Below are 13044 nucleotides of genomic sequence, written 5' to 3' on the forward strand. Positions count from 1 at the left end.
AGTTAGGCAGTGCTCTTATCTCTGAACTTGGCTGTACAGTATGGGCAGCCACAGTTCAGGACAGGTCAATGGACTCCAATCCCAAGAATTGAACTATCTTGAGAACATTCTTATCTGAAGTCATAAACCAAGTAACAACACAATTTGTTTAAAAACAGGAAAGCACAATAAATGTCAACAAGTCAACTAGTCTAACTCTTACGTAACCATGAGGAAATGTACCAAAGCCTGATCATTCAACATCGGATCAACCACAGATTAATTAAAAGACATTCCAACCCACGTGCTCATTAGTCAGTACACAACACATACTTCAAACTGGAATCATGCTGTTCCTCAATGGACAAGTTGACAAACTCAGCCTACAACCAAGAACCGAGGACTCTACTAGTCCTCAATGGACTGAGTCCACACAGCCAATCGGCTTAGGCTAGTTCTCTCTGAGGAAATACAACGCAGCACCAATCAAACCAAACCCATTATGAACTGTAGTAATGCCACGATATTTCAAACATGGCTTGTCTAACAGAATCCCCCAGGTAAACAGCCATGGTAGGCAGAGATGCTAGCCCCAACGGCTACAAGCCCCAGACTGACCAGAGACCAGGAGGACTTTGCGGAAGAGGAGTCCTGCTCGCTGGTCTCCTCCTCGGTGTAGCTACCGAGGGGGTCCATATCCCCGCTCGACCGTTGTCTCTTCATCTGGCCGGCCCGTCGGTGGGTAACTTGTCTCTGTATCCTCAGAGCACTCCGCTGGGAGCAAAGTCTCCATCTGACTTTATACAATGATGACGTCTCCTTGTCATTCCTGAAGTTCCATGTCTCACACGCAGTCCATCCGTAATCTAGGGATAACCCTCCCAGGTGTAAACACCACCAACAACAAGGGGATATTCAACAACGCCATAAACGTAGACATATTAAAATGGGGACGCGCCTCGCCTCTCATCCAATCAGGTGAAAGGACACCAGTCCAGCCAATGAGGTTGGCCCTTGGAGGCTGCAGGTGTGAGACTGATAGGAGCAGCATGAGTGCCTGTGGAGGAGGCGATAGCGTGTTTTCCTGCTGATAAGGGATGAGGGTGGCTTGAGAACACGGCTGGCAGCGTGCGCAAGGTCGCACAGAAGGCTCCGCCAATCACTGGCCGTTCCCGCTGAACTGCAACGCCCACCTGGCTCATGATTGGTCAAGGAGTGTCTCGGGCTTATTCGCCGTCTCAGACAACCAATAAGGGACTTTCCAGATTTCAACTTTATTAATTAGCTTAATTATGAATGAATGCTTCCCAACAGGTTTACTTCAAAAACAGAACACCTTTCAGGCTATTTTCCTACACCCAAATATTAATGCGTTGTTCAGGCAAGATCTGAGCTGTTTAAAAGAATATAAGTAAAACACATTACAGAGCTGAACGACAACGATTTAATCTGATATTCCCATGTGGCAAAATCATGTAAAAAGTCAGAAGAAGGACTGTTACCATGTCAACGCTGGGCGTAGGTGGATGGACGGATGGATGGGTCTCCATGGTCAAAACAATATGTCCGCGACGAGTCCGTCAGTCGCTCTCCTTCTCCCTAGCTGGGTGTGATCCCAAGCGAACGCCTCGGCTAACATCACGTCATCGTCCACGTGGCTTTCCCACATGGACTTTATCCACCCTGTCCATCTGTGCAGTTAGTAAACGCCATTTTAAAAAAAACAGCAGGTTAAAGGTCGACCCGGAACACATTTGCGTGGTCATGTGCTACTGCAGGAGTGCCAGGAGACGCTGGGGAGGAGGGACCAGACGCTGGGAAGACACTGTGAAGGAAGCAGCTGAGCAAGTAGCTGTGAAGTAAGCAACTCGGAAAGCAACACCTTAAAAGGCTGCTGTCATGTGGGCCCATTATTCAGGTAATTGCACCTGGTGGCATTAAGATTAACCTTAATGGGGGACATGGGATCAACACCTTGCAGATTTAGATTAAGTGGACTGCTAGTGTGAAGTCTGTACAAGATTGAAGAATTCAAAATCACCTCTACGCTTGAGACTTGTGTCAATTGCATTACGCTACATTCATTTGTAGACGCTTTTATCCAAAGCGACTTACTATAATTGCATTCAAGAGTAGCAAAATAGTGCTTAAGAGGGAGGATCCTGGTAGTATTTCTTCGGAAGAGGTGACATTTGAGCCTGCGGCGAAAGATGGCCAGCGACTCTGCTGTCCTGACGTCAGTGGGCAGTTCGTTGCGGGGCCTGGACAGAAAAGAGCTGTGACTGTGTCGATCGACCGCAGGGTCGTGTCAATGCTCATGTTTGCATTTTCTGAAAGAATTCAAAAATTATCTCAGATGACCCGATGGTTCCGGCCTTACACAATTCCTCACTGTCAAAACAGTATGTCACGTGATGTTGACAAAGTGAGTTGACAAGTGGCAACCAATCAGAAAGGTTTCTGATAGCCAGCACGGCCAATCCCAGTGTTCGTGGTCAGAACTCCCTCAGGTGGTTTCAACCAGGCAAGGTTACAAACAGGAACGAGATACCAAGAACACAAAAGGTGGACTCTTGTATAACATTTCAAAACACAGCAATGGTAGGCTAGTAAAAGACAAGTTAGGCTACTACATAGCTATGTGTTACCTGCCATGACATGTTAATATGAAATGAATAAATCAGTCAAGAAAAGGAAAGATTCCCTCACATTGGAACACATTATGAAGAACACATATGTTTTGTTGCCCGAGTTAGACATTAGTTCCTGGATGGCCTCTAAACCGTGTGATAGATGGAATAAACTAGGCCAAACATTAAACAGTAGGCATAGGCCTATTTTCTCTATTAAATTATTTAAAATACTCACAATAACTCTGCCTGGCTAATACACTGTAGCATAAGAAAGGCTAAATAACCATATAGATACTAACAAACTAGGGGTGTTTCCAACTGTCTTTCCGTCTACTCACCTTTACTCAACTCGGTGGTGAGTTGGCAGATGTTGGCACTTAACCAGCAACACTCAATCTCTGCTCATCACCAGCCAGTAGTCTAACAGTTATATAACGTACCGTGAAGTTCACATTTATCAGACTTAATCGCACACCTCGCCAGTATCACTATATAATGCTGGTTAACGGTCACTATTGTCTGGCTACTATCCACAAGAGTTGAGTGGAATAAAGACATCTAGCTACGAGCTCCACTGAAAACCAGACCGGTCGTTATGGTGCGTTCGTTTATAACTGGGAGGTGGCAAATTGCGACTTGCTTCTAGGAATGATTAAATAAAACACCTCATGAACTCACACTTCCTCGTCGCAAATTCGGATATGTTTCTCAGCTCCCAGTTGCTCGAATGCACTACATATAACTAGGTAACTGTGATATAATGGTATATAGATATAACTAGGTAACTGTGATATAATGGTATATAGATATAACTAGGTAACTGTGATATAATGGTATATAGATATAACTAGGTAACTGTGATATAATGGTATATAGATATAACTAGGTAACTGTGATATAATGGTATATAGCTCGAATGCACACAGGTCGGAGGTAGATATTTTGCCACCTCCGACCACAAACGAACGCACCATAAAGACATCTAGCTAGCACGAGCTCCACTGAAAACCAAACCGGTCGTTACTTGACTAGCCGTTGGTTAGCACGAGCTCAACAAGACAGTGGCAGTTTAAATTTGAATAAAAAAGCTAGCCAGGCAAAAATACAGTTGTGAATATTTCCTTAGCTAGACTACAGCTAGGCTAGCTAGCTCGTTAACATACGTGGTGAGTCCCGCTGGCCCAAAAGATACGTTAGCACTAAGCTAGCTGGTCGAGGCTAGCTAGCACGAACGAATGAATCAATGAAACGTGAGTGCTAGCTCGCTAACTTAGCTTAGTCACCAGTCTAGTCAACGTTGGCTAGCATAGCTAAACACACGGCGATATGAATGGGGGTTATCAGGGGAAGCCGGCTTATAAAACTGCTGTAACATCAGCACTGACCTTTACTCTAGATCTGCCTCTCAGTCACTCCGACGGGATGATAAGGTGGAAACGAGAGATATCTGTCGTCAGCGGCGGTCCATTTTCTCCCCGTGACTCTTCACGATCCCCTCCTTGCCGAAGTTGCACGACAGCACCACTGCGTAAATGGTCGAACCGGTCAAGCGACCACACACTCAGCAGCAGCAGCTCGCCAGTTGTGCCCTGGTTCAGTGACAGCAGGCAGCCAGGTCACCACCCAGACAGAGGCAGAGATGTCGGCGGGCGTCATGTGACGGGGAGGGAGTATCCTCCTCCCGCCTCTGGGTGATGGAGGAGGAAGGAGGAGGGAGGAGGAGGGAGGAGACCCCATACCCCCATGAGTAGAAATTAGCCCTACTGTGGTTGTAGGCTACAAATGTATGTCTACAAACCCAGGCGTGTTCTTGTGAAGCCTGGTGCAGGGGCCACTCTCCAACCCACTCTGTGCTATTAAACATTAGGCTTCGGCAGTGGTGACTGAAGAAGTGGGTATACGGTGGCAGAAACGTGACAGTTTTTACATTAGTGGTGTTTAAAGAAGTGGGTATACTGTGGGTTCATGGATAAAGAAGTGGTAGGTCCTCTTATCCTCCACTACACCACTGGTGGGTTGGCAACAATGCTTTTAGGGAACAAAACAGATCTATTGAATCTATTTGAGGAACAGCAGAGTAACTTGTTAGACAGAAGAGAGATTTTCTAAGAGCAAGTGTACCTTTTTATTAGCCTAATACAATACATTACGGTATCATAGGACAGTGTTCTTCTTGTTCAATAGACATACAGTAACAAACTCCATTCCTAGAAGGTAGGTCTCAACCCCAATCCTTGACAAAAATGTGACATGGGATCATTAATCTTTCAAAGTCCACCGCCTCTTTCAGATCTTGTTGACAAAATGCCAGACATGGCAAGCCTCCAGAAATATGCAGGGCATGCAAATACATTGTCTGTTGTGCTAAACAGCCTTTAGGCAGTATCTCAAAACCCTAGAAAGAACCTGTTTCTTCCGTCACACTTATAAGATGAAAGGTTAGGCCAATCTATCTACTTCCTCCTGTTATCCTATGACCTTACAGTAATGATTGATCTGGCAGACAAACAGAGCGTGGATGGTACACCACAAGGCACACACAATACAAATACAGCTTGTTTTTTTGTTTGTGAGAGCGTATCATAGCTCTATTCAGTGGACTTTGTTCAACTTTCCACTGGCCCATCTCTTAGAAGTCTCAACATGGTGCGACAGCATATGAAAACAATGACATCAATCTTTTTTTTTTTTTCTTCCTTTTTTTACAGGCCTACCTCTCATAAGCAAGTCACAGTTTGAGAGTTTACTGAAACATAATTCAGTGAAACATAATACTAGCGCGATGAACAGAGGCTTCTTGTTTGTTTTTTTGAACATGTAATTTGCGAGACAGGTCAGCCACCTTCTTGACAGACTCACACTGCCGACAGCGACCAAAAATAACACAGAAAGCAACAATAGAGGCACACATTACTCCTCTCTATCCACAACTGGCAAAGCTCTTTAAGCCCGGCGCATGACAGACAGGACCATCCTGGTTTTCAATTCCTCTCAGCTTCGCTGTTTATTAATCAGACTGAATGATCCGGCGCTATCAGACATGCACTGGGGTTAAAATGCTTTGGACCCTGTCATCTCTCTGTCCTACTTCCTGATAGGCCTATCCCCTTCCTGTCATCTCTCTGTCCTCCTTCCTGATAGGCCTATCCCCTTCCTGTCAGTTCTTCCTCTTACTACTTCTTCTCGTCGTCGGGCGTGTAGACGCTGACCGTGAACTCGCCCGCCTCTGTGCCGTACTTGTTCTTCACCAGCAGGGCGTATTTGCCGGAGTCGACCGTGGTGACGGCCGCGATGGTGATGCTGGCGAACCTGCCGTGCTCGAACTTGAGCGTGTAGCGGTCGTCAGACACCAGCTCCCTGTCGTTCTTCACCCAGGTCACCTCCGGCGCGGGCTCACCCCAGACGTTGCCGGTCAAGTTCAGGGACTGTGGGGGCAGGGGCAGGAAGATGTCAGCTCTGTAAGACTACGTTATATTATCTCTGTAGATGTCAGATCTGTAGGACTACGTCATATTATCTCTATAGATGTCAGCTCTGTAGGACTACGCTATATTATCTCTATAGATGTCAGCTAGGTAGGACTACTTTATATTATCTCTATAGATGTCAGCTCTGTAGGACTACTTTATATTATCTCTATAGATGTCAGCTCTGTAGGACTACGCTATATTATCTCTATAGATGTCAGCTCTGTAGGACTACGCCTTATTATCTCTATAGATGTCAGCTCTGTAGGACTACGTTATATTATCTCTATATTTGTCAGCTCTGTAGGACTACGTTATATTATCTCTATAGATGTCAGCTCTGTAGGACTACGTCATATTATCTATAGATGTCAGCTCTGTAGGACTACGTCATATTATCTCTATAGATGTCAGCTCTGTAGGACTACGTTATATTATCTATAGATGTCAGCTCTGTAGGACTACGTTATATAATCTCTATAGATGTCAGCTCTGTAGGACTACGTTATATTATCTCTATAGATGTCAGCTCTGTAGGACTACGTTATATTATCTCTATAGATGTCAGCTCTGTAGGACTACGTTATATTATCTCTATAGATGTCAGCTCTGTAGGACTACGTCATATTATCTCTATAGATGTCAGCTCTGTAGGACTACGTCATATTATCTCTAGGCCTATAGATGTCAGCTCTGTAGGACTACGTTATATTATCTCAAGCTTCATACAGTTCTGTAGAGGATACAGTCATGTTGTGATTTCCGAGGAGGAGGGAGGAGGAAGAGAGCGTCCAGCACGGTCACATTCCCGTTTCTTACCTTGCCCTCCTGGATTGTGACCACATCTGGCAAGCCTCCAATCACACGGGCACGGTCTGTAACAGGACAACGGTCAGACGGTCAGACAGTGAGTCCTCTCCCAGACTCATGTCAAGTTGCTTGGGTGCTTTCTAGTCTATGGGGTGTTTTATTAAAGGTGCAGTGTGTTATTTTTGGTGGCCTGTAGTGGTAAGGTAGCAGATGGTCACAAACGGACTGCACTTATACGGCGCAATGGCCTCTCATTCACCCATTCACACAAACATTCACACACCAATGGCGGCAGCTGCCATGCCAGCCTGCTCATTGAGAGCAATATGGGGTTCAGTGTCTTTGCCCAAGGACACTACGACATGTGGACAGGAGGTGCCGGGATTCGAACCGCCGACCCTACGATCATTGGACGACCCGCTCTACCTGCTGAGCCACAGCCGCCCCATAATAAGTAATATCCATTTGTATTGTATGTGAGCTTGTCGTGGTATCAGCTCATATTCACAAATGCCCTTAGAAGGCCAGTACAGGAAGACTGTTATGTAATGATAGAGACAGCAAGCCTGTGGGAAGATCAAGAAGCATAAATGATCCCTTACTTCTTTCTGCGATCGCTGCAGCCCTGAGGAGGGAAGGAGACAAAGTCAGCGGCAAGATGGTGTCACATACAGTCAGAGCAGGGTATTTAAACGGTTAGAGACAGAAAAGGGTATTTATACGGTTAGAGACAGAACAGGGTATTTATACGGTTAGAGACAAAACAGGGTATTTATAGGGTTAGAGACAAAACAGGGTATTTATAGGGTTAGGGACAGGACAGGGTATTTATAGGGTTAGAGACAGGACAGGGTATTTATACGGTTAGAGACAGAACAGGGTATTTATACGGTTAGGGACAGGACAGGGTATTTATAGAGTTAGAGACAAAACAGGGTATTTATAGGGTTAGGGACAGAACAGGGTATTTATAGGGTTAGGGACAGAACAGGGTATTTATAGGGTTAGGGACAGGACAGGGTATTTATAGGGTTAGGGTCAGAACAGGGTATTTATAGGGTTAGGGTCAGAACAGGGTATTTATAGGGTTTGGGTCAGAACAGGTTATTTTATACAATGTCAGGACATTTTCCTCTGAGTTGGGGCTTCCGTACTGTATGAGGACACACAGACACACCGTTGTCTTATTTTGGTTTGTGATGAATAGTATTTCCTGGTGCTGATGTATCTGAAAGAAAACTATTTTCCAGCAGGTCCAGTATTCAGGAGAGTATTCAAACTTACTTCAACCTCTGGAACTCCTCAAACGCGTCCTCCCAAGCTGGAATAACATGAACAAACAATTAGTGCATTCTAACCTTTATTTCAAGGGGCACCACAAGTTGATCCTACAGCAAATGTCAACTTGACATAGTCGATATAGCGCAGAGACACTGACGTGGGTCTACCCGTCGCGCTGACGCGTCCAACGGTAAATGTCAACGGCGTTTGTGACCGTGGTTAGCGATGAGAGATTACGTCCGCTCCGTGCTTACCTTGACCAGACAGATCAAACACTCTCTTGAGCCCGCTCTTGCCGTCGAAGATGTCAATGGCGTATTTCCCCTTGTCCTTCTCCGTGGGCTCGTTGATCTTCAGCCACAGCTGCTCGCCGGTCACACCACACTGCACTCTGTCTGAGTGGGCGATCTTCGCCTCTCTAACACAGAGAGACAGCGCATAGTTACATCACGCCACTAGAAGGCTGCTTACACGACAAACCACCACGTTATAATGGAATAGGAGTTGTTAAAAGGACTACCATTGAGATAAAAAAAGAGCAAGGAAGAGTGTAGACCATGTGTCTCACTTCTCTAACCATCATTCTGATGAAGATCGAATAAGATCGAAACGTCAATATTTAATAAACTATTGGGAACGTTTTCTATATGCTCCAGTGTGCGGAATCTACTCCTTTTCTCATTCCCTTCTCTAACCCTCTCTCCAAAACATGCACTAGTGCCCTCCTCCCATAGCCCGATATCAGGCTGAACTGTCAGCCATTGACAACTTCAAGAATCAGCTGATATTTAGTGGGCGGATTCGAACGTCTGGGGCCGGGCTACTCCTCGCATACGATCGAAGCTATAGATTGGGGGGGGGGGGCTGGCCGAGGTGAGCAGAGGGGGGGGGTCTATGCGCACGGAGGACCACCTACTTCTGGAGCCAGCTGACGCGCAGCTCCTCGCAGTAGTACGTGACGAAGGAGTAGAGCATGATGCCGTGCTCGGTGCTGAGGACGCTGATCTCCGTGGACGAGTTGGCTGCGAGGACACAAGGGAGAGGACGCCTCGGTCAGCACCAGAGACGGGGCCTCTGGACGACACGAACCAGACGGTTCGCTGGCAGAGAAAACGTTGTGTTTGAAAGCTTGTTTCCGTGGGTGTATCGTTAAACGGATACTCACCGATAACCCTGAAGAGCTCGTTCAACACGGTCTGGTATCCTGGAAGAGAGAGGAACCAAAACATCAGCCAGGGACCTTCACCCAGATAGCAAGCGGATCTGGGCCATATATGGGCCGGAACTAAGCCACAAGTGCCAGATCTGCCCTGTATATGGCCCTGATCGGATGCTGACATGCAAGGAATGCATGGTACTGTAGCACAGGTACTGTACTACTGACATACATGGAATATGTAGGGGTGGGACCTATGCCCCCCCCCCCCCCCCCCCCATTGCTCTCTGTAAGGCGCTTTGTGTTGCCTCTGTATAAAATGCGCTACACAAATAAAGTTTGATTTGATTTGATACAGTACAAGGAGTGACCAGAACATTGAGGAAACATCGCAAAAACGTACCTGCTTCAGTCAGATCAAACACGCTCTTATCCTTCCCTCTCACATCCTTAACTCTGACCTCGTAAACGCCGGCGTCCTGCTTGGACAGCTAGACGGAGAGACAGAACAAGAGTCAGGACCCGACGACGGCCGCACGGCAATGACACTGCATGTTGAGACGGGGACCAGAATTCTTAGACAGACACTGCAACAGAGATAGGATGAGACAGAGAGACCACGACACGGAAAAGGCAAGCTTTTCTCCTGCCTCGCATGCAGCAGGCTCGACAGGAACGACAGATAAAAGGGAGACGAGAAACACGTTGTTTTTAGGCGACAACTTATGGCGACAAAAGCTTAGGTCTGTCCAGACTTTTGGTCTTGCAGGTGGGGCCTCCGTCGGCGGTTTCTTTTTCTCCACAGTCGCTTTGTCTTTCTTAAACACACACTGTAAATTAGACAGATTAGCTTGTTAATGACAGCGCCACCTACAGGACAGGCAGGGAAGGGTTGCCCCTCTCCTAAACACATGCACCGACTCCCCTCTCAGATTCGAGAGGTATGTTGAGGATGACAGTGTGCAGTCAATCTCACTGGAACCGTCTTTGACTTGGAAATGTATCCTGATCATGTACGTTCACCTCAGAATGATAGCTTAGACTCTAGACAATATGCATGTTGGCATGAATGTGTTAGCCAGTCCAGTAAGATTGAGTACACCCATATGTATCATGAACAAACTAGTGTAACACACAGAGTAATATGTATTATATATACATATATATGATTATAATATTATATTTTTCTATATTAGAATAATATATTATATTTTTCTATATTATATAATATATTTTATTTATATATTACATTATAATATATTATGTATATATATTATAATACAATATATATTTAGGATATTATATGGGTATAAATGAATGAAAAATGAATACAGTTATACTTAAGTCAAACTTCAGAATCAACAATGTATTCACATTACCACACATATCCACATTAGTGAATTTGATAACGTCCTCCTAAATCTTTGAGAGGCATCACCATAAAACCCATAGTACAGCCTACCAAGTCTGCAACACTGTCGAAGTGTCCATCTATATTATGACATCATCAGAGAGGGACAGGGTATGAGGTCACGCGGCCTGAAGTGCCATCGCATCAAAAACATCGCGTCATGTGACTATTCTTTTTTTTTTTTTAAACGAGCCATAGCAACAGCAGGACAGCGTCTGCCCCGCGACCTCTGACCTTTCCGATGTTAAAGGTCAGCAGTTCGTTCTTCATCTCGATCTTGGCGTGATCCTCGTCATCCTCCTGGATCTCGAGGCCGTCCCTGAACCACTCGATCTCCGTCTCGGGCTTGATGTTCCCCAGCTGTGAGAGAGACGGGTGGAGACAGGGACAGGTGGAGACAGAGAGAGATGAAGACAGAGAGAGATGAGACAGAGACAGATGGAGACAGAGACAGGTGGAGACAGGGACAGGTGAGACAGAGACAGGTGGAGATAGAGAGAGATGAGGCAGAGAGAGATGGAGACAGAGACAGGTGGAGACAGAGAGAGATGGAGACAGAGAGAGATGAGACAGAGACAGGTGGAGACAGAGAGACAGGTGGAGACAGTGAGACAGGTGGAGACAGAGAGACAGGTGGAGACAGAGACAGGTAGAGACAGAGACAGGTGGAGACAGAGAGAGATGAGACAGAGACAGGTGGAGACAGAGAGACCGGTGGAGACAGAGAGAGATGAGGCAGAGACAGATGGAGACAGAGAGAGATGAGACAGAGAGAGATGAGACAGAGACAGATGGAGAGACAGAGAGAGATGAAGACAGAGAGAGATGAGACAGAGAAAGGTGGAGACAGAGAGAGATGAGACAGAGATGTGAGACACGGGGCATCGTCCACACGAACGCCTGTTACTCTTTCGGATTCACACATCTGAATGTTTTTCACACTAAATCAAGTCTCTTACTTTTCCTTTCAGCAGCACGTCACATGCTGGGGTCACGGTGAAGCTCAGGTACTCCACGAAGTGAGGCCCTGTATGAGAGAGAACACGCTGACTGACTGAACACTTTTACCAGCTAGCATTATGTACAGTAGCATAATTATGCTATTATGGTGTGATTATGGTCTGATTGCCATTATGCTATTATGGTGTGATTATGGTCTGATTGCCATTATGCTAGTATGGTGTGATTATGGTCTGATTAGCATTATGCTATTATGGTGTGATTATGGTCTGATTATGGTTATGCTATTATGGTGCGATTAGTACGATCTGCCAGGGTTCTGTTAGAGTGTGCCTGCGTTGTCTGGACAGAATGAAGGTGACTGAGCATTGAGGACTGTTAGTAACATGTGATCTATCACAGGAGGTGATTGAGGGTTGTTAGACAGGGATAGGTACTGTAATTAAAAGTGATTGAGGACTGACAGGTACTGTAATTAAAAGTGATTGAGGCCTGTTAGACAGGGATATGTACTGTACTCTCACTGTAAGTGGCTGAGCGTTGAGGCCTGTTCGACAGGGGTACAGTGTGTGTATACATACCTTGTCTTCTGACCCATTCTGCCCTCTCAAATTCAGACTTCCTCTGCAGCTCTCTGAACTCTATAAGACAGTAACAACAAAACAGAAAGTAATACATGGCCTTAAAGTCGCACTAAAATGAAAAAAGAATTCTGTCCCATTTTGGTTCACATAATTGGTCAAAGTGTTCACCTATTCAACGATATGTGCCAAAACATTTACAAAATTCTACTTTTGTTGTAATCTTATATCAAAGTATATAATTTCTTACTTCCTGGAAAACGGTAGATCACGTGCAATGACGACAATAGGTACCTGAGATTTTAGGCCAATAATCTCATGACAATCAACGCTATCCTTCTATCGAATCTGTCTAAAGTTCTTAAAACCCGTCCACTTGTCAATGTTCCAATCAAATTCCTCTAAACATATGTCCCACCCTCATAGCTTGCTTGTCGGAAATACGTCAAACTACGGAAGTTAGATGATCTCAAACGTCCGTTTCAGTGCGACTTTAAACTTGTAATCCACAATCTACTGGTCTGTATGCACTATCTACACAAGTACATACATTTATCTAATACACAGAATCACTATGAAATATGGTCCTAATTCATCTACTACACTCAACCACTATGAAATATGGACCATATGTATCTACTACACTCAGTCACTATGAAATATGGTCCTAATTTATCTACTACACTGAATCACTATGAAATATGGTCCTCTGCTGCCCCCTGATGGAAATACACTGTCATTGCAGTAAAGCCAGCGACCAGGGCAG

General features: G+C 45.4%; 2 protein-coding genes across 4 annotated transcripts in view; both read right to left on the minus strand.

Moving 5' to 3' along the window:
* Nucleotides 1-4233, minus strand: part of lpin2 (lipin 2) — a 30696-nt gene extending 26463 nt beyond the window's left edge. For 2 of the 3 annotated variants that reach the window (XM_084446823.1, XM_084446822.1), the window contains exon 1: nucleotides 598-829. In XM_084446823.1, coding sequence (XP_084302949.1) covers nucleotides 598-702 — 105 coding nt within the window. In that variant the 5' untranslated portion in view covers nucleotides 703-829. Of the gene's footprint in view, nucleotides 1-597; nucleotides 830-3997 lie in introns of those variants that run through there. The other variant, XM_084446824.1, reaches the window with a different exon arrangement.
* Nucleotides 4234-4769: 536 nt separating this feature from the next.
* myom1a (myomesin 1a (skelemin)) overlaps nucleotides 4770-13044 on the minus strand; it is a gene marked incomplete at its 5' end in the record, with an annotated part of 33865 nt that continues 25590 nt past the window's right edge. The window contains 11 exons of the mRNA XM_084447172.1: nucleotides 4770-6037; nucleotides 6899-6954; nucleotides 7492-7514; nucleotides 8174-8210; nucleotides 8425-8588; nucleotides 9087-9192; nucleotides 9336-9374; nucleotides 9730-9817; nucleotides 10972-11097; nucleotides 11697-11764; nucleotides 12279-12338. Coding sequence (XP_084303298.1) covers nucleotides 5786-6037; nucleotides 6899-6954; nucleotides 7492-7514; nucleotides 8174-8210; nucleotides 8425-8588; nucleotides 9087-9192; nucleotides 9336-9374; nucleotides 9730-9817; nucleotides 10972-11097; nucleotides 11697-11764; nucleotides 12279-12338 — 1019 coding nt within the window. The 3' untranslated portion in view covers nucleotides 4770-5785. The remainder of the gene's footprint in view (nucleotides 6038-6898; nucleotides 6955-7491; nucleotides 7515-8173; nucleotides 8211-8424; nucleotides 8589-9086; nucleotides 9193-9335; nucleotides 9375-9729; nucleotides 9818-10971; nucleotides 11098-11696; nucleotides 11765-12278; nucleotides 12339-13044) is intronic.

This window comes from Borostomias antarcticus (assembly GCF_949987555.1).
Source record: "Borostomias antarcticus genome assembly, chromosome: 12".
Lineage (NCBI taxonomy): Eukaryota > Metazoa > Chordata > Actinopteri > Stomiiformes > Stomiidae > Borostomias > Borostomias antarcticus.